The sequence below is a fragment of the Myotis lucifugus genome, unplaced genomic scaffold (assembly GCF_000147115.1).
Source record: "Myotis lucifugus unplaced genomic scaffold, Myoluc2.0 scaffold_200, whole genome shotgun sequence".
Taxonomy (NCBI): Eukaryota; Metazoa; Chordata; class Mammalia; order Chiroptera; family Vespertilionidae; genus Myotis; species Myotis lucifugus.
Genome location: NW_005871248.1, coordinates 1,824,922 through 1,848,619, shown reverse-complemented (window position 1 = coordinate 1,848,619; position 23,698 = coordinate 1,824,922). Strand labels below are relative to the sequence as shown.

The 23,698-nt window shown below is 52.1% G+C and overlaps 1 protein-coding gene across 4 annotated transcripts in view; it reads right to left on the bottom strand.

Annotated features, from left to right (window-relative positions):
- Positions 1-950: 950 nt before the first annotated feature.
- PQLC1 (PQ loop repeat containing 1) overlaps positions 951-23,698 on the bottom strand; it is a 25,795-nt gene continuing 3,047 nt past the window's right edge. For 2 of the 4 annotated variants that reach the window (XM_023761141.1, XM_006097402.3), the window contains 4 exons: positions 21,840-21,973; positions 17,860-17,913; positions 10,396-10,612; positions 951-2,740 (listed from right to left, as the gene is read on the bottom strand). In XM_023761141.1, coding sequence (XP_023616909.1) covers positions 2,533-2,740; positions 10,396-10,612; positions 17,860-17,913; positions 21,840-21,973 — 613 coding nt within the window. In that variant the 3' untranslated portion in view covers positions 951-2,532. The remainder of the gene's footprint in view (positions 2,741-10,395; positions 10,613-17,859; positions 17,914-21,839; positions 21,974-23,698) is intronic. The other 2 variants (XM_006097403.3, XM_006097404.3) reach the window with 2 other exon arrangements.

The following is a 23,698-nucleotide window of genomic DNA, read 5'->3' as shown; positions in this document are numbered from 1 at the left end:
TGCAGAAGCCCACATCCCTATCATGTGATAGGCACAGAGGTCTCACATGGAGGCTCACAGCCCACCAGGTCCTTTGGGGGTCCAGCACTGACCTCTGACCTCTTTCCCTGGCACTATCCTGTGGGCCTCTTCCTAGGTCTCCCCCTCACAGTTCTCCTCTGAAACGCCTCCGTCCTCTCAGCTGCCTGGGGACCAGGTGCTATCCTCTGGGATGGTCGACTCCTGTAGGAACTTCTCTGGCAGTTCAGGGGGGGTGGGGGCGGAGGGCCTAAGCCTGCAGGTGCTAGAAGCCTGTTTTCATGGAGGCATGAACCTTTTCTCCTCTGGAGACAGAAGAATGGAACTCTCCCAATTATGCTGCTTTGCACTTTTTCATTTTAATCAGTTGAGCCATGACACCTGGAACATCGCTGCCACACCCTGCCGGAGGAGCTGCATCACTCAAGAGGCCCCACTGATGCAGGGCATCCATCCACCACCATTCCTTCCAGCTTTGGGCATGGTCCCTGGTGCAAGACCGAGCCAGGGGAAGTGGGGGGCAGGGACAGGGCCAGGATGGGGCCTCCTGCAGAATTTCCCTGCTATGCTACTACAGTTAATAAAAGTGCCACCTCTCCTGCACCGCTCACTCATATCAGGTGGGGAAATGGAGCGCCCAGGGTGACCAGGTGGATTCGACACCTGGCCCCACACCTGTTGCCTCACCTGTGTGCACAGCCAGACATGCCCACCTCCCTAGTCAGGCATCTACCCTGGATCCTGCGAGTCATTGTCCTTGAGGCTGGTCTGTTCCAGGGGAGCCTGTCCCACAGGATAGGGGCCTGCACTGGGCCCTGGGACGGATGTCAGTCCAGCCCAGGAAACATGGACACTTCTGGGCAGAGGCCAGTGCTTAGGGCTGGACCTCCCCTGGAGACCCCAGAGGTGAAATAAGAACACAGGACCAATTATTCACGTGCCTTGGGCCCCACACGGACTCCATTCACGAGGCCATGCTTGGTCCTCGAGCAGTTTATTGATTTAAAGTCGCTGTATAGACTGAACCCTGAGCGTCCCCACACATGGCACATTCGGTCAGCAGTACAGTCATTGATATTTTAATTTAGAGGCATCTACTGCTACAGACATCTCCCTTCATTTTTAAAAAATAAGTGTTTTAAAGCATCTTACAGGCCAAAGAACTAAGCAGAATCCTCAAACATTCAGGAGTTTTTGAGGAAAACTCGGGAAGAGGAAACAGCTTCAAACGCTTCTCACCGGCCACCGCAGACACCTCAAGAGCTTTGGCACCAGCCACAGACAGTGCTGCTAATGCACAGAGAGCCACCCCTCCACCCAGCAGAAGGGAAAACAGTGCCTGTGGGAGCCACACGGGAGCATCTGGAACACTTGGCCTTTGGGAGCCTGGGAGCTGGTGCAGGGCTAGCCTGGCTGAGATGCTCGTGTAATACTGAAAGGGGAACAAATGTGGGGACTAGTGTCAGACCAGTGACCTCACCACCGCCACACGCAGCGAACATGGAGAGCCATGCGGACGGGAGACGGCGGGCAGGGATGCCCATGCCAGGCCACCCCACCACCCTGGAAGGTCACTTCAGGCCCATCAGCTCATTGTGTGGGGGGTGGGGCTGCTCAGCGTGTCCCCGTCCTGGAAGATGAACATCACAGGCTGTGCTGCACATGTGCGCATGTCCCAGGAAAAGGGGAAAAAAGCCACATGCAGCCTGCTTGGCCCACATGGGCGCTCGCACCCTGCCATGCCCTATAGGACTCATGGAGAGAACTCCAGACTCTGGTTCCGACACCCCTGAGCTTGCTCTGGCCAGTGCCCAACTGGCACGGACATGGGCTTGTCCCCTCGCCCCCAGTGGGAGGAGGCCAGTGTAACAACAAGGCCTCTGGACCCCCTACCGAGCCCAGGCAAGGGCTGAGTCCTGAGTACCTACGAGGAGGCCGCACTGAAGGTGCCCAGGCAAGGCCACTCCAGCCAGATAGACCAGGACATAGGTCATGTGTGTTGGTGTGGCTTCCCTTCCACGTGGACACAAGATCCGGGCCACATGCTCTGTGCCCGGCCCATCCTGGTACAAGGTGCCCCCACCGCATGCCGTCCAGCAGGACGTCCATCCTCAGCTGTTCTGACTATGGGCCTGAGGTGCTGGGCCCCAAGCGCTCCTAATGCTGCTTCTCATTCTGCACCCCGGGCCCGGGTTGACAGGACACGTCCAGGCTGAGACACAGAGAAGCCTCCCCATGACCTGGCCTGCAGAGGCCTGCTCCGCCGTCTCCCAGGTTTGTGAGCGTCTCCCAGGTTCCGCAGGTGCCCTGAGAGCAAGTGAGAGCGAGACCTGCTTTTCCATCACCTTGAAAACATCCACAGCCCCGCCCGTAGGGTGAGGCCGTTCTCCAGCGAGTGAGTGCAGACATGGCACTCGGCCCCACCTGTCCACCGTCCCAGGGGCCCACGCAGGACGACAGGTGGCCAGCGGTGCCTGCAGCCGGCGGTCATATGTCTTTGTCCTCCTGGCTGCCTCAGAGGGCCTTGGCACTGGTGGAGTGCACTGCGTGGGGGGTGGGCTTCGGGGGGTGGCGGGAGAATGCGTAGGCCTGCGCCAGGATGGCCAGGTCCACCATCACCTGCAGCAGGCCGCACACGGAGAACTGCAGGGGGGCACCGTTCAGCAGGAAGTATGCCATCTTGAAGGTGTCACCACTTGTCCACATGAGCACCATCTTGATGCTGTGGAGACACAAGCCAGGGTCAGGGGGCCAGCCAGGGTCAGGGGCACCCGGGCCCCAGCCTGTCCCTCCCAGCCCTCCCACCCTCGCTGTGAGGTCACTGTGTGTGTGGGCACAAGGACAGAAGACCCTTCAGCTAGAGCAGTGGTTCCCAAACTTATTTGGCCTACCACCCCCTTTCCAGAAAAAATATTACTCAGCGCCCCCTGGAAATTAATTTTTTTTAAATTTTAATAGCAATTAAACAGAAAGATATATGTATTAATGTTTCTACCTTTTTCGTAAAATATAGTAAAGAAAGGTGTAAATTAGAAACATTGAAGTTTGAAATTATGAAACTATTTATTGAACTCAGAATAGAAAGGTAATTCAAAAAAAGTTAAAACAAATGCACCTGTGGCCATCACCGCCCCCCTGGATGGCTGCAGCGCCCACCAGGGGGCGGTAGTGCCCACTTTGGGAATCACTGAGCTAGAGGACCCTCAACCTCTGGGCAGGGACGGGGCCGGCACAGGGCAGGCCTACAATCTCACAAAGGTCTGTCCTTCCTGGCTGGAGACAAGGGAGGGATGGGGAGACGAGGGAGGGAAGACCACCACCTGCTCCAGGGGCAGCAGCACCCAAGAACTTCAGGAGAGCGGCCCTCAGCCACAGGGACCCACAGAACTGGCATCAGAGGTCGTGGCTCCCACCTGGCTGTGCCCTGTGAGCTGCAGGAGGAGCCTGGCTGGGGGGGAGGGGGGGCGGCCCTCTCACCTGGAGCTCCTCTACCCTGGCCCATGGAGCCCCCGGCCAGCACCTGGTCCATAGCTGTGGCAGGAAGTACATGGATGGAATGATCCCAAAGGTGCAGTGTCAGACACCCTAGGAGGAACCTGCACAGCACCCCACCCTTCACATCTGCTTTGTCCACACTGAAATCAAAGTAGAGGACAAGAGCACAGCACCCAGTCCCCACTGCAAACCGTTAATGCTGGACTTTCCTCCACAGAAACACACCCCCCCCCCGCTTATCGACTCCGACACTCCGCTACACCACTTCGCAATCTGCAGGTGTGCTGACTGCTGCGTGCACAGGTAGCATGCTCAGTTTTATGGGAAGTGTGTTCTGCAAACATCAGTACAAAGACACATCTGCATTTATCTCTCCTTAGGTCTCCAACTAACTCTGGCTTGTAATTCTTTTCCCGAAGTTGGGCGAAGTTGGGCTCACACTGGGGCCACTCACATGCTGGGGCACCATCGGGGAGGGGCGGGAGCTCACCCCACAAATGCAAATGGAAGCAAGTGCTGGGCTCTCAGCTCCTAGGAGCCACCAGCCGCAGCCCTGGTCAGACAGTCAGGGGCCAGAAAGGGGGCATGCTGTGACCTGAGCCAGCCCTGACAGGGGCCGGGGTTGCTCAACAACTAGAACTGAGGCTCCCAGGAAAAAGGCAGCCACCCATCGGCACCCTCACGCGTACAGGCCGAGCACTGCCCTGAACAAGACGAGGTGGGCTACATGGCTCCCTTTTCACAGAGGAAACTGAGGCACAGACAGGTTTAGCGACATGCCTGGCGGTACACAGCTAGTGCTTCTGGAGGGGCAGGAGGGGTAGAGGGGGCAGCGCACAAAGCTGGAGGGGTCCCAGGACCACCTGTCACTGTCCTGGGGCTGCCTGCCTGGTGCCGGGTGGTGCCTCTGGGCCCTGAACGCACAGGTGCACTCCTCACCCAGGCAAGTGCAGACGTGAGGTCATCGCTGGGGCTGCGCTCTGTCTGACACACAGGGACATTTTTAGCTGCCCAGACGCCTCACCTGGCCTCAGCCCTCAGTCAGCCACTGCGTGGGGACAGGAACCCAACGCCTTGCAGAGGCCCCTCGACCAGCTGCCCACGCGAGGGCTCAGGAAGGACAGGGGCACAGCAGCCAGTCAAATATTAACGAAGTTCCTCCTGCCGGGGTCCCTGAGAATCTGTTCAGCAGGGACTTTCACCAAGCCATGAATTCTGCTCTTTCTGACGCGGGCGTTATGTAACCCCTGCCCTCAGTGATAGTGTGGATGGATGGATGGATGGATGGATGGATGGATGGATGGATGGATGGATGGATGGATGGGCAAGCCTCAGAGGCTCTGCTCTCACTGCTCAGTATACCAAGGATGTCCTAATGGGCACTAAGTCCAGATCTGGCCACTGCAAGCGGTTGTGTTTGGCCTTGTCCTGGGCATGGGAGTTCCACCCAAGGAAGCCCCCTCCAGGGAGGAAATTCAGCCACCGCAGGTTCCGACAGTGCGGGAAGCCCACCCCAAGCACAGAGAACCTTGCAGAGGGGGCCAGTGTGCGTGGGAGGGGGAACTGTCACCTTCCGGGCCCAGGCTGTTTTCCCAGCTCAGGCTGGTGACCTGGGAGCTGGACTCTCTTGTCTAATGTCCCCAACTCCAGCTGCTGGATCCTGCACCTGACCCTCCCCTCCCCCACCCACCATTTTAATCCCTGCTCCCATGACCTCATTCTTGACCCCCATTTTGCCTCCTCAACTGGGCTGCCAGATCACTATTCTTAAAATACCTCTCGCCTCATCCATGGCCTGTCCAGCAGCCAAGATAGCGCCTCCCAGACCAGTGCCCAGGAGATGAAAGCCAGACGCCTGCACCTGTCCCAGCTTCCTCACAGGCGCCTTCGGCTCATGCCCACCTCCCAGGGGCCTCGGCCTTCCGCTCCTTGCCACCCATCAAGAGCTCTCCCAAAATTGAAAATCCGCCCAACACATGTCCCAAAGGAGGTTTTAGTGACCCTGGGTTACACAGTGGGCTCTTGGATTGAAACCTTTGGTGCTGCAAAGGAAAACGTCAAGAAAGTGCAAAGATGATCTTCAGGATGAGAGAAAGTATCTGCAAATCGTGTATCTGACAAGGTTCTAGTATCCAGAAAAATCTAAGGAACTCTATGACTCAATAATAAAAAGACAAAGGGCCAACTTTTAAAACAGGCAAAGGATCTGAATAGACCTTTCTCCAAAGTCGCATAAATGTCCAATAATCACATGAAAAGGCTCTCGGCGTCCTTAGTCGTTGGGGAAATGCAAATGAAAAATGCATAACCACAATGCGCCCCAGGCACTGGGACGGCCAGAATGAAACGTGAGTGGGAATGAGGTTGTGAAGGTGGGGAGAGACCAGAACCCCACCCACAGCTGAGCTGGCGGGGATGTCAGACGGTACAGCCACTGTGGAAAACAGTCTGGCAGATCCTCGAATGACTGTTACACAGAGTTACCATGGGACCCAGCAGTCCCAGTCCGGGGTGTATCCCAAGAGAAAGGAAGACGTTTGTCCACACAAAAACGTGTACACGAATGCTCACAGAAGCATTATTCACAACAGTCAACAGGTGGACACAACCCAGAAGTCCATCACTGGAGATGGACAAGCACAGTGTGGTCCGTCCATGCAGGGGAATATTACTCAACCTCAGAATGGAATGCAGCACTGAAACATCGCACATGGGCGTCATTACGCAAATGGGGGGACGCAGACACAAAGACCAAGCTCTGTGATTCTGATCATATGAAGTGTCTGGAACAGATGAACCTACACAGACAGATCATGGTGGCCTAGGCTGGGGGAGGGAGGTTTGGGAGCAAATGAGGCTTGATTCCTAATGGATACAATATTTCTTCCTGGGGTGATGGAAATGTCCTAAAATTAGACTGTGGGGATGGCTGCACAACTCTGTGAAAATACTAAAATCCATTAAATTATACACTTTAAATTGTATGGTGAGTTATATCTCAATAATTTTTAAAGAGTTCCAGGGCTTTTGTTGAACTCTAATTATTCCAGCCCTCCTCTTTATTGGGCTGCTGACTGGGCTGTGTGTGTACATGTAGTGTGTGTGTGTGCACACCCTCAACCACACACATGTGTAGAGCATCCCCACTCACCTGGCCTATTATGTGTCAAGGAGGAATAAAGATATACGCCTGGGGGCAGAGAGGTAAGGCAGACAGGGCCCCGCCCCAGGAGACCTGTTCCATTTCCCAGGCAGTGGCTCCAGGGTTCAAGGGCAGTGCAGCAAGACCAAGTGAGCCAGTTCCCAGAAATTTCATTAATTAGAAGGTGAACCAAATACTAGAACTAAAACTAAAAATAGACAAATCCACAATTATAGTTGGAGACTTCAACATCCCTCTCTCAACAAGTGATAGAAAAACTAGGCAGGAAAGCAGCAATCAGAACTTAACAACATCAACACAAATAATCTAATAAATATTTAGCGAACAGCCCAGCTAGCGTGGCTCAGTGGTTGAGCATTGACCTATGAACCAGGAGGTCACGGTTTGATTCCCTGTCAGGGCACATGCCTGGGTTGCAGGCTTGATCCCCAGTAGGGAGCATTCAGGAGGCAGCCAATCAATGATAGAGAATCACTGATGTTTCTCTCTCTCTCCCTCTCCCTTCTTCTCTGAAATCAATAAAAATATTTTTTAAAATTAAAAATAAATTTAAGAGAATTATAATCATACAGAGTGTGTTCTCTAAACATAATAGAATAAAATTAGAAATAAATAATGGAAAGACAAAAAAACCTCTAACCATATGGATATTTTACAACACACTTCTAAAGAATCTAAAGATCAAAGGGAAAGTCTTGAAATAAACATATGCATAGTTATACATAGTTATGAATGGTGAAAATAAAAATAAAACATCAAAGTTTGTGAGGCACAGCTAAAGCAGTACTGAGGGTATATATAGCATTAAATGCTTACATTAGGAAAAAGAAAGTCTTATATTAATAAATTAAGATAAGAGCAAATATCCGTGCAATGTAAAACAGAAAAGTCAACAAAACAAAGAGCTGATTCTTTGAAAAGATCAATAAAATTGACAAACTTCTAGAAAGACAGTTATATATAGGGGTGGGCAGAAGTAGATTTACAAAAAATACAAGTAAATAATACAATAATTAATAAATAATAATATGAGGATAAAGTCTGTGTTCCACATGTTAATAACTATAAACCTACGTTTGCCAACCTCTATAAATTACCAGTAATGGAACAGAGGGCATATCTGCAACATCAAGAAGACAAGAAGGGAATATTATGACCAACTCTACATACTTAAATTTGACCTCATGGACTAAATGTACCAATTCCTCAACAAGTCTAAACTACCACAGCTCACCCAATATGAAATAGATCATTTGAATAAACCTATAACTCTTAAAGAAATTGAATCCATAATTTAAACCCTCCCCAACAAGAAATATCCAGGTCCTGATGATTTCATCGGAGAATTCTAGTACATGCTTAAAAAGATTAACATCAATTTTGCACTATTTCTCCCAGAAAATAGAAGACATGCCAATTCATTTTATGAAGACAGTGTTCTCTTAATACCAAAGCCAAAAAAGTACCAGAAAAAGAAAAACTACAGGCCAATATCCCTCATGAATGCAGACACAAAAATCCTTGAAGTATCAGCAAGTAGAAATTAGCAATTTATTTATTTATTTATTTTGTTTGTACATCGTGACTAAGGGAACTTTATTCAAGGGATGCAAGGCTAGCTCAATATTTGAAAATCATCAATATAATTATGATAGGCTACAGAAGAAAAATCACATGATCATATGAATCAATGCAGAAAAGGCATTTGACAAAACTCAACACTCATTTAATATAAAAACTTGCAGAAAAACAGGACTAGAGAACTTTCTGCATCTAACATTATACCTAATGGTGAAATACTGAATGCTTTCTCCTTATGATTGGGAAAAACACCTCACCCACTATCACTGCTCTTGTTAAACACAGTGCTGGATATTCTAGTTAGTGCAAGAAGGCAAGAAAAGGAAATAAAAAGCACACAGACCAGAAAGGTAGATATAAAACCATCCCCATTTATATATAACTAGAGGCCCGGTGCACGGATTCATGCACATTGAAAGAAACTAATTAGAAGGTGGCCAGCAGGGTGGGACTGGGTGAGACAAGCCAGACATGCCCTGGAGCCAACCTCCCGTGGTCCTTCCCCAGCCGGCCGCATCTGGGGCGGTGCCAGGGCTCGAAGAGAATCTGTGGAGTGACTGGGGTCCCTCTGGCAGGTGGGGTCCCTCAGCCTGGCCTGTGGGGATCAGCTCTCTGACATCCCCCGAGGGGTCCCAGAGTGCAAGAGGTTACTCTGCAAAGTTGCTGTCACTTGGCAGCTCCTGAGTTGAGCATCGTGGTCAGTGTGCGACATAGCTACCAGCAGGTCGGCCAATCAGCCAGTCACTTAGCCTTTTATATATATATATATATAGATTGTTTACATAGAAAATCTATAAGAAAACTCCTAAAAATAATGAGTTCAGCCCTGCCTGGATGGCTCAGTTGGTTGAAGCATCATCCCATACACCAAAAGATTGTGGGTTCTATTCCCAGTCAGGTCACATACCTAGGTGGTGGGTTCAATACCCAGTCAGGGCATATATGGGAGGCAATCGATGAATATTTCTCTCTCACATCGCTATGTTTCTCTCTCCCTCTCCCACTTCCTCTCTCTCTAAAAACAAGCATTATAAGCATGTCCTTGGGTGAGGATATAAATAAATACATATATACATACATCCTATATAATAAAAGCCTAATATGCTAAGTGTCTGGTCAGCTGTTCAACCAATCAAAGCATAATATGCTAATGATATGCTAAGGCCGCTCAATCGCTTGCTATGATGTGCACTGACCACCAGGGGCAGACAGTCGACCAGTAGACCAGTAGCTATGACATGCACTGACCACCAGGGGATAGGGAGATTAGCTTGCTGCTGGGGTCTGGCCAACCAAGCTTGCTGCTGGGGTCTGGCCAATCAAGACTGAGCGAGACAGGCCGGACACTCCCTGGAGCCCTCCCACAGTCCCTCCTCAGCTGGAAAAACCTCCTGCATCCCTCCCCGGCCCCAATCATGCACCAGTGGGGTCTCTCGGCCTGGCCTGCGCCCTTTTGCAATCTGGGACACCTCGGGGGATGTCGGAGAGCCGGTTTTGGCCTGATCCCGCAGGTCAGGTTGAGGGACCCCACTGGTGCACGAATTCGTGCACTGGGCCTCTAGTACATACATAAAATAATGAGTTCAGCAAGGTGAATGATACAAGAGAAACATACAAATTAACTGCATTTCTATACACTAGCAAGCAAATGGGAAATGAAATTTAAAATGTAATACCAATTACAGTTGCTCAAAAGCAAATGAAATACTTTGGTGTAAATTTAATACATGGTCTGGACTTGGATCCTGAGAGTGCATCTCATGACACACCCCACCAATGGCCGCACACCTCTGCTACTGTGAGCAGAGTCTGCTGCCCTCATCCCTATTCCACACTCAGCCCTCCCTCCCACTCCGAAGCTTCAGGCTCAACAATGCAGGAGGAGCAGCTCTCCGATCCCGTCACCTGTTTCCTGCTCAGGGGAGGGTCTCAGCTTCTCACCTGTCGCACCCAAGCACAATGCTCACGCATCAAGAGGTCAGTGGATCAATGTGTTTAAACCTAAACTGCTCTCTAACTGGCTGTTTCACAAATGTAACTGAACACAAAGCAGCCAGATTTGTACCCATTTGACTTTTACCGAACGTATGTGCACCTGGTGCCAACGGGGACAGCAACAGTGACACGTGCCCACCCACCTCATGCCCTCCGTGGACTGGTAGCGGTGGTTGCGGTACAGCTGCGGCACGCCCAGCATGGCCTCGGTCAGCACGGCCAGGAAGCCCAGGGTCTCCACGAACAGGGCTGAGTCGATGGACAGGTATGTGATGTAGCCTGCGATGCCCGTGAAGGCCAGGACACACTGCAGGTAGTCCGCAAAGCTGCTCCAGTGCCAGAAGTGGTGAGGGTCAAAGTCTAGAGGGAGAGAGACGTGAACCAGACTTCAGGTCAAGGTCAGTGTGAGGAGAAGGATGTGAAATGAATGAGGAGATGAAGGTCAGTGTGACCAGCAAGATGTGAACTAGGTGAGGAGGTCAAGATCACCATGAGGCCCCGCCGGCGTGGCTCAGTGATTGAGCATCGACCTATGAACCAGAAGGTCACAGGTTCAATTCCCAGTCAGGGCACATGCCTGGGTTGGGGGCACAATCCCCAGTGTGGGACTTGCAGGAGGTAGCTAATCAATGGTTCTCTCTCGTCATTGGTGTTCCTATCCCTCTCTCCCTCTCTCTTCCTTTCTGAAATCAATAAAAGTATATTAAAAATAAAAGATCACCATGAGGAAGATGAATGTGAGCTATGAGGATCCAATTGCTCTCAACCAAGGAACTTCTGAGGAAGACTTCATACAGATATTAACTCAGCATAAAGGATGCTAAACCTGAAACTCATCCTAAAATAGTACTGATACTCAGATAGTGCAGGATCACTCCAGAACCTCTGGAATCTCTTTCCTGGGTTAGAATACCCGCTCTTCCCCTCCACAACTTTAGATTAATCGTGTGTCTCCATTTCTTTAGATGTAGAAGAGGAATAATGTTGCCGAGCAATTCAGGTTGTTTTAATGATTAAAGTAGTTAATCTTCTGAATCCTATAAAGTGTCCAGCCCATAATAAAGGTCCTGCAAAGATATATTATTATCACTACATCCTGAGTTGATAGAATATTACCATTTGCTCGACAAATGTGTCCTGCAGAAACCAAATGTGGAAGAACTCACAGAAATCAAAAATTACATTTAGTTGATGGGCTGTGGCAGGTCCTGGGGACAGAGGCAGCTTCAGGGACAGTCAGGGCAGTGGAGGGGTGTGATGTGCCCAAGCCTGACCCGGCCCTTTGGTTTGCAGTCTGGAGCCAGGGCACCTCACCAGCAAAAAGGCCCAGCAAGGGCTGCACGGGTGGGCGAGGACATGAGGTGCCAGGACTGGCCGTCCCGGAAGCTAGGAAGAGCTGGAAGAGGGCGTCTAAGCTGTACCATGTGTCCCAGGAGGCACTCAGCCGGGAAACAGGAGAAACGGAGCCAACAACACCCAAGTTGTCTCACCACTAACTGCATCACAAACACGTGGAACCCACGTCCGCCATAAACCACACGCTCCAAGCCACACCAGCCTGGGCCATTTCTACGCATGAGAGAACAGCTTTCCTTCTGGATACTCGCCTCCAGGGCAGGGACCCCTCGCTGAAGGCACCCCCTTCACCTGCCTCCAAAAGGCATCTGTTCTTCCTCAGGATGACCTCGGGCCACCTGGGACCCCATGTCTGAGGACGCCTGCTGCCCCCCCCCCACGCCCCCAGCAGGACGAGGAGGTCTCGATGGAGAAGGTTCTCAGGGACACATTTGTCACTACCCAGCAGCTGGGACCTCGAAAGCGCAGAGCTATTTTCCACACCAAAGGGCTCCGGAATTAGAGACCGTTCCATCCCGATGAAGGAAGAGGTCCCCTCAGAAGCTCAGACACTCATCCTGATGACAGTGCAGCTGGCAGAGCTGACCCCTGGGCCAGGGCTCATGGGGGCATCTACTCTGACCATCCCCAAAAGGACAGCCATGTCCCTCAAAACCAGCCCCACACGGCAGCCCACAGTGAACAGGTGGTCTGGGGATGAGACATCCGGCTCCTGGGTCCATGGCCGGCCCTTCACGGGCTCGGACCCCGTACCGGCATCGGGCAGGCCGCTCACACCTAGCCTCTCATTCCTCCTTTAACAGAGGGAGAGTGGGGGCCTCAAGGTCAGGCAATAGGCCCCCCACACCCCCGGATGCAATCTGAGATCATCGCTGAGCACCTCTCTAAATGGACGAGGCCGCGTGGCAGGGCTGGCCGTGTCTGATGCCCCTTGGGGGCCGAGACCCAGGATGGGGTGGGAAAGGGGCACATCTGGGGACCATTCCTTCCTGAGCCCCTGGCCCCGCCCCTCTAGCTGAGCCATCGGTGTCTCTCTCCAATCTGGGAGGCCCATCTGCAGGTGCGCGCCCCCTCTCCAGAGGGCTCCTATGTCAGCACCTGGAACCCCAACAACCCAAATGTGGGGGACACTGAAGCAGAGCCACTGGCCAGAAGGGACACACAGGATTTGAACCTGAATCCTGATGCAGTGCCCCTGCAGATCCAAGGATGAGAGGACCGTGTACGGTGCCTCGCCCAGCCGTGGGACCTCCCTGAGCCTCAGGATGGCAGCGCCCGCCCCGCCCCCAGGGGCCCTGTGGAGGCTGTGTTGTCACATAATTCAGATGGAGGTCGGGACCCTCGCACAGCCCTCAACAGCAATCCCTGCCCACACACCTCAGCCCCTCTGAAGGGGCCACACAGACAGGTGCTGGGTCCCCAGGCAGTAGTGTGACCCCTGCAGACCGAGGGGCCCCCAGACGCTGTGTAAGGGGCAGGAAGGACAACACAGCACAAAGCCCGTCCCTCAGAACAGCAGCTGGGTGTCAGTACTGGTTAACTGAGGGCCAGCGTGTCTCTGCTCGACATGCACCCCAAGCTGACAGGAGCGACAGAGCCCCGGCCACAGGGGCAGAAGAAAACCCCGTCCACAGGAGCTCCTGGTCTCCCAGGTGGTTTCCGGTGGCTCATCCTCATTACAGCTTCAGGATTTAAACCCACTGATGACACAGGTTATGCAACCGCTGGGCTCCAGACCAGGCAGCCCACCAGCACCCCCGTGTGGCCTGTCCCCATCAGTTCAGGCGAAGTCTTTCCAGCTCAAAGAATGACATCCCTCCAGTGGTCCAACCCTGGTCACCGACAGAAAAGGCGTGCCTGTCCCACAGTGGCAGCTCTCAGTGGCCGTGGCAACGACAGAAACCCGCTGCAGACAGTGGGGCCTCCACGTGCCCCACTTTCGCAGCAAGAACCCCCTCGGGTGTCCCTGCTCTCACAAGACCCCACGTGCCCCTATAGGCGCTGAGAGTGCAGAGGGCTCAGGCCCCCACAGCCGCCCCCTCTCTCACAGAAGCTGCCTGTGGACCCAGAGCCCCTGTGCCCTCCCAGCCCAGCAGGCCCCCAGGTGCCTGGAAACTAGGGGGAAGCTGCGAGTGCTGAGGGCTGCCCTGAAAAGGCCACCAGAGAGGGACTCCCACACCAGGCTCCACGGCTCCGAGTCGCCTCTCAGGATTGGGACCAATCATTAGGGCAGGCCAGCTGGTAACCACGTGGCCGGCAGCTCTCTCTTAATCAGGGTCACACCCAGGGAGGAGGACAGGCACTGGCTCCAGGAGGGCCTCCCATCACTGCCCCATGACCCCACGCCTCCTGTGGCAGCTGTGACGCTCATACCTGCGACACGAGATAAGCAGGGCCCCGTGCCAGTGTGAGCCAGCCCGCCTCCCGGAACTTGCCCCGAGTCTCATCTGTCAGTCTGAAGATGCGGAGGAAGAAGAACTCCAGTCAGTCCTGAGTGCCTGGACCCTCACAGAGGGGAGCCCACACCCACCCTGAACCTACACACACCTGCCACGCCGCCACCTGTGGGAGCTACCTGCCGACCCCGATAAAAACCACGGGGAATTCCAGGTGGTGAGGTGGGAGCAGCAAAAATAATCCAAGTCCACTTCTCTGGGGAATCCGCACGGAAGGCACGGCAGGGAAGAGGGACCGGGAAGCCCAGAGTGATGGGACAGAGGGAGCCCAGGCTGGTTAAGGAGGAGGCCGCGTCACACCTCAGTCCTGGTGGCCAGGACTGCAGACCCCAAGTAAGCCACCCGTCCCGGGCCCACGGCAGCAGCAAGGACTCCCACATTCCCACTGTCTGTATGCTCAAACCCACAGGGACAGACAGGTGAACCTCCTAGTTAGGCAGTTCAGGATGGAAGCAAGAGGGCACTGGAGGGTCTTGGCAAAGGGTCACCACAGCTGCGGAAATTAACTAAACATCCGGGATCCTGGGAACCTGAACAATCACCTTCCAAAGTGACAGCCAGGGGAAGTCCCCACCTGGAACCAAGGGAAACATCTCGTGTGTGCAAACCCCAGGCCCAGTTCAGACGCGCCTCTGACAGCCGCCTGCCTCCCCTGGCGGACTCGGCGAGCAGAGCGCAGGGCGCTGACCCGCGAGGGCACTGAGTGCTGACGAGGCTGCTGGGCACACGTGCTCTGAGGGCAGAACACGCCCCTGACCTCAAAGGCTTGATGCGGAAAAGACCGAAAATATCCTGTTAATAATTGTTAGAGTGGTTACAGGATCACGTGAAAGTATTTTGGTAAAAAGCAGATTAACGGTAATTCACCAGTTTCTTTTCACTTTTCTAAGGTGCTGCCTGGAAACCACGCACATGGCTGGCTTCCTGGCTGGCACTGCATCTCCACTGGGCAGTGTTGTCCAGCGTTAATGAGGCGCCGACCGGCCAGCCCAGAGCTCTGCCCAGGTCATCTGGAAATCCAGGATTTGTAAATGAGGAAGTACAAGGGCAGGTCTGACGGGACCCTTTCCTAAGGAGAAGCCATGAACCTGCTGGGGCCACAGCGGCGCCGTGCCGGCTGCTCTGGTGGGACATTCAGTGTGGCTACAGAGTGCAGTCCCCGCTTTTAAGAAACAGGCACTAAGTATTTGGATGTCATCAGCATGGAGTCAGAACAGAAAACCAACCGAGAAAATCACCACCACCAACGTTGGTTCTTTGAAAAAAATCAGTAAAATTGACAAGCATGTAGCTAGAATGACCAAAAGAAAACAGAGAGAGAGAGAGAGGAGATTCAAATTACTAACGTCAACAATGAACATCAGCACCAACATCACAGAAATAAAAAGAATTGCAAGGGAGCACTAAGAACAATTGTAATCCAACAGGTAAGATAACTTAGGTTAAATGGACAAAAAAAAAACCTATTAAAACTAACTGGGGAAGAAACTAAAAAACTGAATAGACGTATCATAAATAAAGAGATTGCCTTAGTATTTTAAACACTTCCCACAAAGAGAAGCCCAGACCCAGATGGCTTCCCTGGGGAATCCCACCAAACATTTAAAGAACTGATAAACTTGCAGTGAGCAATTAATAAGCCCTGAAGATACACTGTATAGTACAGTAAACACAGACAGCAATACTGCATTATAATCATAAACTTACTTATAAACTAAAATGAATTATTCCAATCATTAAAAATAAACAGTTATGTAATGTGATAGAGGTACTAATTATTGCTACGATGGCAAGCATAACAGGACACATAAATGTATAAAATTACATGTACACCTTAAATTTACACAATGTTGTATGTCATATTTCAATTAAAAATTTTTAATAAAGAATTGATACCGATCCTTCACAAACTTCAAAAAAAATAGAAGCAGAGGGAACAGTTCCCATTCCCCACTTATTGTATAAGACCAGTTCTATCCTGATACTAAACCCAAAGTCATCACAAGGAAAAAAGATCAGTATCTCTCATGAACATGGACACAGAAATCCTCAACATATTGCTAGCAAACAGAATCTAGGAATTTTTTTTAAAAGATTATACATCTTGATCTGATGGAATTTATCCCAAAAATGCCAGGTTGGTACAACATATAAAAATAATCACTATAATATCTATATCCTATATAATAAAAGCCTAATATGCAAAATGACTGACTGGCAGAACAACAGGTCGCTATGACATGCACTGACCACCAGGGGGCAGACACTCAATGAAGGAGCTGCCCCCTGGTGGTCAGTGTGCTCCAACAGGGGGAGGGCCACTCAGCCAGAAGCCGGGCTCATGGCTGGGGAGCGCAGCGGCGGTGGTGGGAACCTCTCCTGCCTCCAGGGCAGCACTAAGGAGCAGCGAGCAGGCGGGCAGTAAGGAGCGAGGGGTCCCAGACTGCGAGCAGGCGGGCAGTAAGGAGCGAGGGGTCCCAGACTGCAAGAGGGATCCCAGACTGCAAGAGGGCACAGACCTGCCTGAGGGACCGCTCCCCCCCCCCCCAAGTGCATGAATTTCATGCACTGGGCCTCTAACATATATATAAAAGGCTAAGCAACTGTCCGACCAGTAGCTATGATGTGCAATGACCACCAGGAGGCAGATGCTCAACGCAGGAGCTGCCAAGCTGCAGTAACTTGGCAAATGTGGTTCTTAGGTGACGCACACTGGAACCAGAGAGGAGGGAGCCTGATTCTGGGGTGCATCACCCAAAAACTGCCCTCTCGCAATCCAGAACCCCTTGGGGGATATCAGAAAGCCGGTTTCGGTCCAATCCCCACAGACCAGGCCGAGGGACCCCACCTGCAGGAGGGACCCCCCTCACTCCACAGACGCCCTTTGAGCTACGGTGCTGCCCCAGGTGCGGCCGGCAGGAAGGGACTGCAGGTGGGTGGCTCCAGGGCGTGTCCGGCCAGTCTCACCGAGTCCCACCCCGCCGGCCATCTTCTAATTAACTTCCTTTCAATCTGCACGAATCCGTGCACTGAGGCACTAGTAGTATAATAATGGAATAAAGGACAAAAACCACATGGTCGTCTCAACAGACACAGAAAAGCATTTAACAAACTTCAACATCCTTTTATGATAAAAACACTCAACAAACTCAGAATAGAAGGTGCTTACTTAACCTAATAAAAGGCATCTATGTGAAATCCATCATGCTCAATGGAAAAGGCTAAACGCCTTGTCACTAAGATCAGGAACAAGACAAGGGCATCCACCCAGATCACTTCTACAGGGTAACTAAGCAAGAAAGATAAATAAAAAGCACTCAGATTGGAAAAGAAGAAGTAAAACTATTTGCAGATGATTTCATCAAAGCTGTAGGACACAAGATCAATATGCAAAAATCAACTTTATTTTCTACAAAGTAGCAATGAACAGTCCAAAGTGAAGTGAAGAAAACAAATCCATTTACCATGGCATCAAAAATAATAAAATACTTAGAATAAATTTAACAAAAGAATTCCAGATCATTTCTTTTTTTCTTTCTTTCTTTCCTTCTTTCCTTCCTTCTCTCTCTCTCTCACAGACCCACACACAGAAAGCAGCAGGCTTCTAGGAACTGCTTCATGCTTGAAAACAGCAGCTATGAGCTGGTTAGTTTACGGGAGTCGTGGCCACACTTGGTAAAATGAGTCACATGCATGGTCAGGATGCAAACACAGATGACAGACATGACAGAGAGGGACAAAGCTGCCATGAGATGAAACACGGGAGTGAGCGGCCTCATGCAAGGGGGTACATACCCAGATATGACCGCCTGGGGGGCACTTTGACTTCCTCGTCCTTATTATCTGCAGCTACATTTAAAAAGAGAGAGAGAAACAGAAAGGAAGGAGAGACAAAACAGACGGGTTTAACGCAGATAAGCAGCTGTGTCTCGGGCCCTCTTTGCACTTCTCTCTTTTAAAACCGCTGGGACAGGAACACCATAGATTTGGGTGTCTGTGCATCAGGAAATCTACCTTTGGGCTATTTTTCTCTGAACCTACCCTCCCTCTTTCCAAATAAGTGCTTGGAATAGGGGGAGGGAATTTGGGGCCAAAAATGAAAAGTCGCCCATTCTCATTTGACTGCTAAGGTGGGAGGTGGCGTCTGCCATCACCAGATTCTGCTTCTGCTCCCTAGACACTCAGCCGCGTGCAGGAGGCGGCCACACAGGCCCAGGATCACAGCGCCACCGAGAGGGCTGCCTGAGAAAGCTGTTTTCAGGAGACACTCCCCAAGAGTTGGTTCAACACTTGCCGGGGAGAAGCAGGAAGACACTGTTACATCCCACCAAGGCGACCAGCCCAGCAGCTTCTGACAGAGGGGTGATGATTCCTTCCAGTCGGAGGCACCCAGCTCCTGCCCCTCCCCTGCCAACAGCCCCCCTCCCTAGACCTCCCGACTCACTGCCCGGGACAGCCCCCCAAGACCCTGGAAGACACCGCGGGGCAGAGGCAGCAGGTGGGTCCCTGCAGGTGGGTCCCTGCAGGTGGGAGGTGGTGAGACAGAAGAGTAGGACTCCAGTGAGTCACTTGATCACAAAGCAGAGGTGGATCAAAGGTTGTGTCATCTGCCCCAGGCAGTGGACTCACCTAAAAATGGAAATTGGCAAGTGAACAGCTAAAAGCAAATACCAGCCCAGCTGCCAGGACTGGGGACAGCGGTGGAGGGTTTCACAGCACCACACAGGCTGCGGCCCCACACCTCCCCTGCCTCCCTCCCCAGCACCGCCCCCTGGATCTTCTGGGCTCTGACGACCCAGAGTCACGTGGATTTTTTTCAGCTTTTCTTCTATTTTTTTTTTATTATTATTTAAACCAAGTTCACCATTGAAAGGGAGAGGGGAGGGTGAGGAGTGGGGTGGGTACAGGTGAGAACTCAACTTAGCTCCCGTGCAGTTCGGATGCAAACAGCCTTTTCCCTTCCCATGTCCAGGCCAGATCAGCCCAAGCCCAGCAGAGCTCTGCACGTGCTGAACAACAGGGCGCAGCAGGGCAGGACTGTGAGGGGCACGTGGGGGTTCAGGGTGGGAAGAGGCTCAGCCCACATCGGACCCCTCCCTGCGCAGCATCAAGCTACCTGAGGTTTCGTGGCTGGAAAGCGACATGATCAGATCTGTGTTTTAGAAAAACCTCTTTGTGTGGGACAGACTGGAGGAGACCAACGTTAGAAATGTTTTCAACAATGCTGTCCTTCCACATATCTGCCCCGAACCCCCTCCAGACCAGGCCCACAGTCTCCTCCGTCCTCACTGCTCCCCACCAGGAGGGGTGTCTGTCCATGTCCCCAATTGTCGGGGGGGGGGGGTGGCCACACCCCTGCAGAGGGAAGCTGTATGATTTCCAAGACTAGATCTTTAAAAAGACACAGTATCTACCCAGTTCTCTCCAACACGCCACTTGAAACCTGGGCCATATTGTGTGCACACCCAGGCTACGTGAAGAGGCCACGTGTGGGTGGTCCAGCAGAGAGCCCACTGAGGTCCCAGCTGACAGCCAGCACCCACCCAGACCTGTGAGCAAGGAGTTAATGAGAGAGAGAGAGAGAGAGAGAGAGAGAGAGAATATGAATGAATGTCAGGGCCATCCCTGCCACGCTCTGCCCAAAATGCAGATTCCTGAAAACTCGGTTCCACTCATTCAACTTGTTGGCAAAATTCAACAAGTGGCTGGAAGACTGGGCTGCTGTCCTTGCTGTAAGTGAAGGCCGTTCCCATCGAAAGCACGTCCCTCCCCCACTTTCACAGCCAGCAAGGGTCAAGTCCTCCATCGTCCATCTGTCCGTCCATCTCCACCAGGTCTTCCCCTTTCCTCTCCTGTGACGCCATCGGGCCCAAATGACAATTCAGACAAGCCCCCTCGAGGCCCCACCTTAACCACATCTGCAAAGACCTTTGCCACAGGAGGAGACACCTCCCAGGTTCCCATCTGCTCACCAGAGGTCATGTGTTACAAGTCAGACTCCAGCCCTACCCCTGAGATTCACTGTTTTAACTCAAGCCCAGTTAACAGAACAGAAATATCCCTTTTGGAAGAACCTACATAGAACACTGGAAATCAAGAGAAGTGATCAGATGGCCACCATCCCTCCACTCATCAAGAAGCCTTCTAAGGGAAGTCCCCTGGGTCACAGCGTCCTGCTCACGGTGCCCGCTGCCCTCTCCTGCACCAACGTGAAGACCTGCTGGCAAAGCCCCAGGGAAGGGGGGAGCGTGCACAGCTGAGGAGGCACGCCTGCATGTCAGCAAGGTCACACAAATGTCCAAGCTCAAAGGCCACAAGGCCTGGAGGCACCCACACCTGCTACATCTGGCATCCTACCTATCACACAACTTCAAACAGGTCACAGACCTGCTCTCAGGTTTCAGAGCCAGAGGCAGAGGCGTACAGCCTGGGCACACACGGCCTCTCCTCCCACCTATGTGAGGCTAGGCTGCCCTGAGATACCCCCACACTGCCCCTCTGCGGCCGGCCAGGAGGTCATGCCCACGGAAAGATGAGGTTCCAAGGGACACAGATCACAGAGAGAAGGGGCAGGAGCCGTGGGAGCAGAAAGCTCTTGTCCAAGAGAGATTTAGGGCCCAGTGCTTCTCCTCATAATGGCCCTGTTCACTGAGCCCTGCTTCCTAGGCAAGACCAGCTACACAGTCAGCTACACAGGTTCTGGGGTGACTTACCGAGTTACAACAGGGGGATGTGGACAGATCTGCAGAAGAGAGAATGGCATCAATGGGGAGAGAGCACAAAACATGCCAGCCTGGCCGGTGTGGCTCAGTGGTTGGACATCGACCTAGGAACCAGGAGGTCATGGTTTGACTCCCAGTCAGGGCACATGCCTGGGTTTTGGGCTCGATCCCCAGCAGGGGGCGTGCAGGAGGCAGCCGATCAGTGATTCTCTCTCATCAGTGATGTTTCTCTCTCTCTCTCCCTCTCCCTTCCTCCCTGAAATCAATAAAAATACATTAAAAAAAAATAGGGGCTACACCAGGGGAGGAACCACTCACAGGGAAAGATGACCACCAGGAACAAAAACACGAGCAAGACCCCGAGTCCACGGACATCCCACACAAAGTGAGAGCTGTCACACTTCTAGTGATTAGAAGAAAACCAGAAGTAAGGCTGATGTTCAAACAAGGCAGCCAGCCCAGAAGGCACTTCTCCAAAGGAAAAGGCAGAAACAGGAAGAGAGTCTTCGCTCCAAGAGCCAAAGAGTCCAGCGGCGGCGTGGGCTGCGCCTGCAGTCCGTGCTGCCCAGGCACGTGCACCCGGGTGGTGATCCACCTGCACCACAAAATCCTGGCTGGGGGGCATTTTAACAAGGCATGTGCGAAGACCCCAGTGCACTTGGCCGTGGGGAAGGTTTTACGTACAAGCCTCACAGAAAGTCGGAGATAAAACGGCCTTCTCACAAATGTCCTCCTGACCTGGTCCAGGCAGAGAGGAGCCCAGCTGACCGGGCCTCTGTCCGATCCAGGCTCCGCAGGCAGCGAGATCCCAGCGAAGAGTAAAACATCAGGACCAGGTAATAGCTCGCCCACCCTCGAGGGAAGAAACGATCATCTTGGATCGTTTCACATTATAACGTGAAAGTCACGTCCCATCCTGCAAACACCATCAGTGACAGTGCCATGCGGGGAGACAAGCCGCTGGGACGATGCTGAGCGGAAGGGGCTCTCATTCCACCTTCAGACAAGTTTTGCTGTTTCGGTGGCTTTAAACCAAAGTTGCCGATCACCCACCTGAAAAGAAACGGCGTTTGACGTTGAGCTCGTTGGCCACGCGGACTTCGGTGCACAGCTTCAGCATCAGCAACATGGTGACGATCATGACGATGCTCTGCCAGAGCAGCGGGGACTCGAAATGCCGTCCAAACCTGCGGGTGAGACGCCGCGGCTCAGGAGGATGCCCACGCCAGGGGCCTGGCCCACGCTCCCCGCCCAGGACCACCAGGGCCGGACAGCCACCTCCCCTGCAGCTGCGAGTGCTGGGCTCCAGACTCCATGGTGGACGGGGCTGGGTGCAGAGGGGACGGGCGTTGGGGGTGGGGGGGGAGGGCGAAGGGGCAGGAAGACCAGCAAGAGCTGAGGAGCCAGGCCTAGGTGAGGAGAAGGTGCTGCGGGAAAAGGGGTGGTCCGAGGGACTTTCTCAGCCAGAAGCAGGAGGTCTGCCAGGGGCTGGATCCTGCGCACCACAGCCCCCAGGCCTCCTGGCCTCGGTGAGCCACGGCCTCAAGCCCTCTCTTCCATAAATTGCAGCTATAACCCTAAGGCAGTTGGAGGACATTTCTAGTCATTTCTCAGAACTGGGCTCCCGAGTTGATCCAGAAGATCGACTCACCCAGAGGTGAAGGTAACACGAGGGACAGTGAAGGTTCCATGTTAGACGGAGCAGCCGGCATCACAATAAAGTAAGTCAGATTAGGGACCCCTCCCAGCAAGCTCGTTTCCAGCTATAAGGCTCCCAACGTGCAGCTTGGGCCATGATGTCAAAAGGGCCAGTTCCGTTTTCTAAATGGTCAACAGAAACGACGAGTGACCAGAGAAATGGTGGAGGAAATATCAAGTTTGCGCTTCTCCTTACACGACACACCAAGAATCAAACCTACACGGACTCAATGTTCACAGTAAAAACGAGACCATTGAACGTGAGTGACATGGAGCACAGGTGAGTACTTAAATGATTTCAGGATGCAGGCTGGCTGAGCAAGAAGACAACATTTCTAAAAGCACAACTTTCCACAAATGATACACAAGGGACAGAATAAAGATGAAACAAAGTTCAACATCACTAACAATTTTTTAAAGCCAAACAAAATAGGAAGATACCTTTCTTACTTAGGAAATTACTTAAAACTTTTTCTTCCTTAAATGCTTTTTGTTCCTTAAATAGTCTGTGCTGGCAGGTATGTCACCACAGCACTTTCTCTCCTGCCGAGCACGTGGGTTGGCACAGCCTCTTCTCTTACAGAGAAGCCAGTCGAAGCGAGTTCTCCCCTGGTTGTTGCGTACACCTGTCTCACCCCTAGGGAAGTACACATTGCAGAGGGCACGCGATGTTCTACCAAATCCAAGCAAACGTTTCTACAGGGAACACCTTCTCTACCTCTCAAAATAACAAAATATATATATCGAGTGGAAGAGAAGTTGTGTTTCTGCTTCTCTGTGTGGCCTGAGTGCTATGGCCATTAGTAGCAGAATGTTACCATGTATCTGGTACAATGTTACTAAATCTTCAATACAGTGCTACCAGACCTCCAATACAGTGTTGGTGTATTTTCAAAAACAATATTACTGCATCTCTGATACAGTGTTTTCATCCAATAGGGATGGGGCTTGAGAACTACCTCCATAAATGCATGAGGCTCTGCAGCACCGTCCACGCACCCTGGTCCCCTCCTTCCCCCTCGTCTCTACAAAATCACCAGCCTGCAAACATTAGGTACAAGATATCACCTAGTCCTTGCCCTGGCTTCTAATACCACAAAGGCCAAATCCCTGTACATCAGCATTTTATGGAGTAGAATCTGCTGAATGCTAGTTTTTGCAAAAGGATGGTAAGAAATAAGGGCATAGGAGTTCCCCAAGTTTCAAAAACCCGG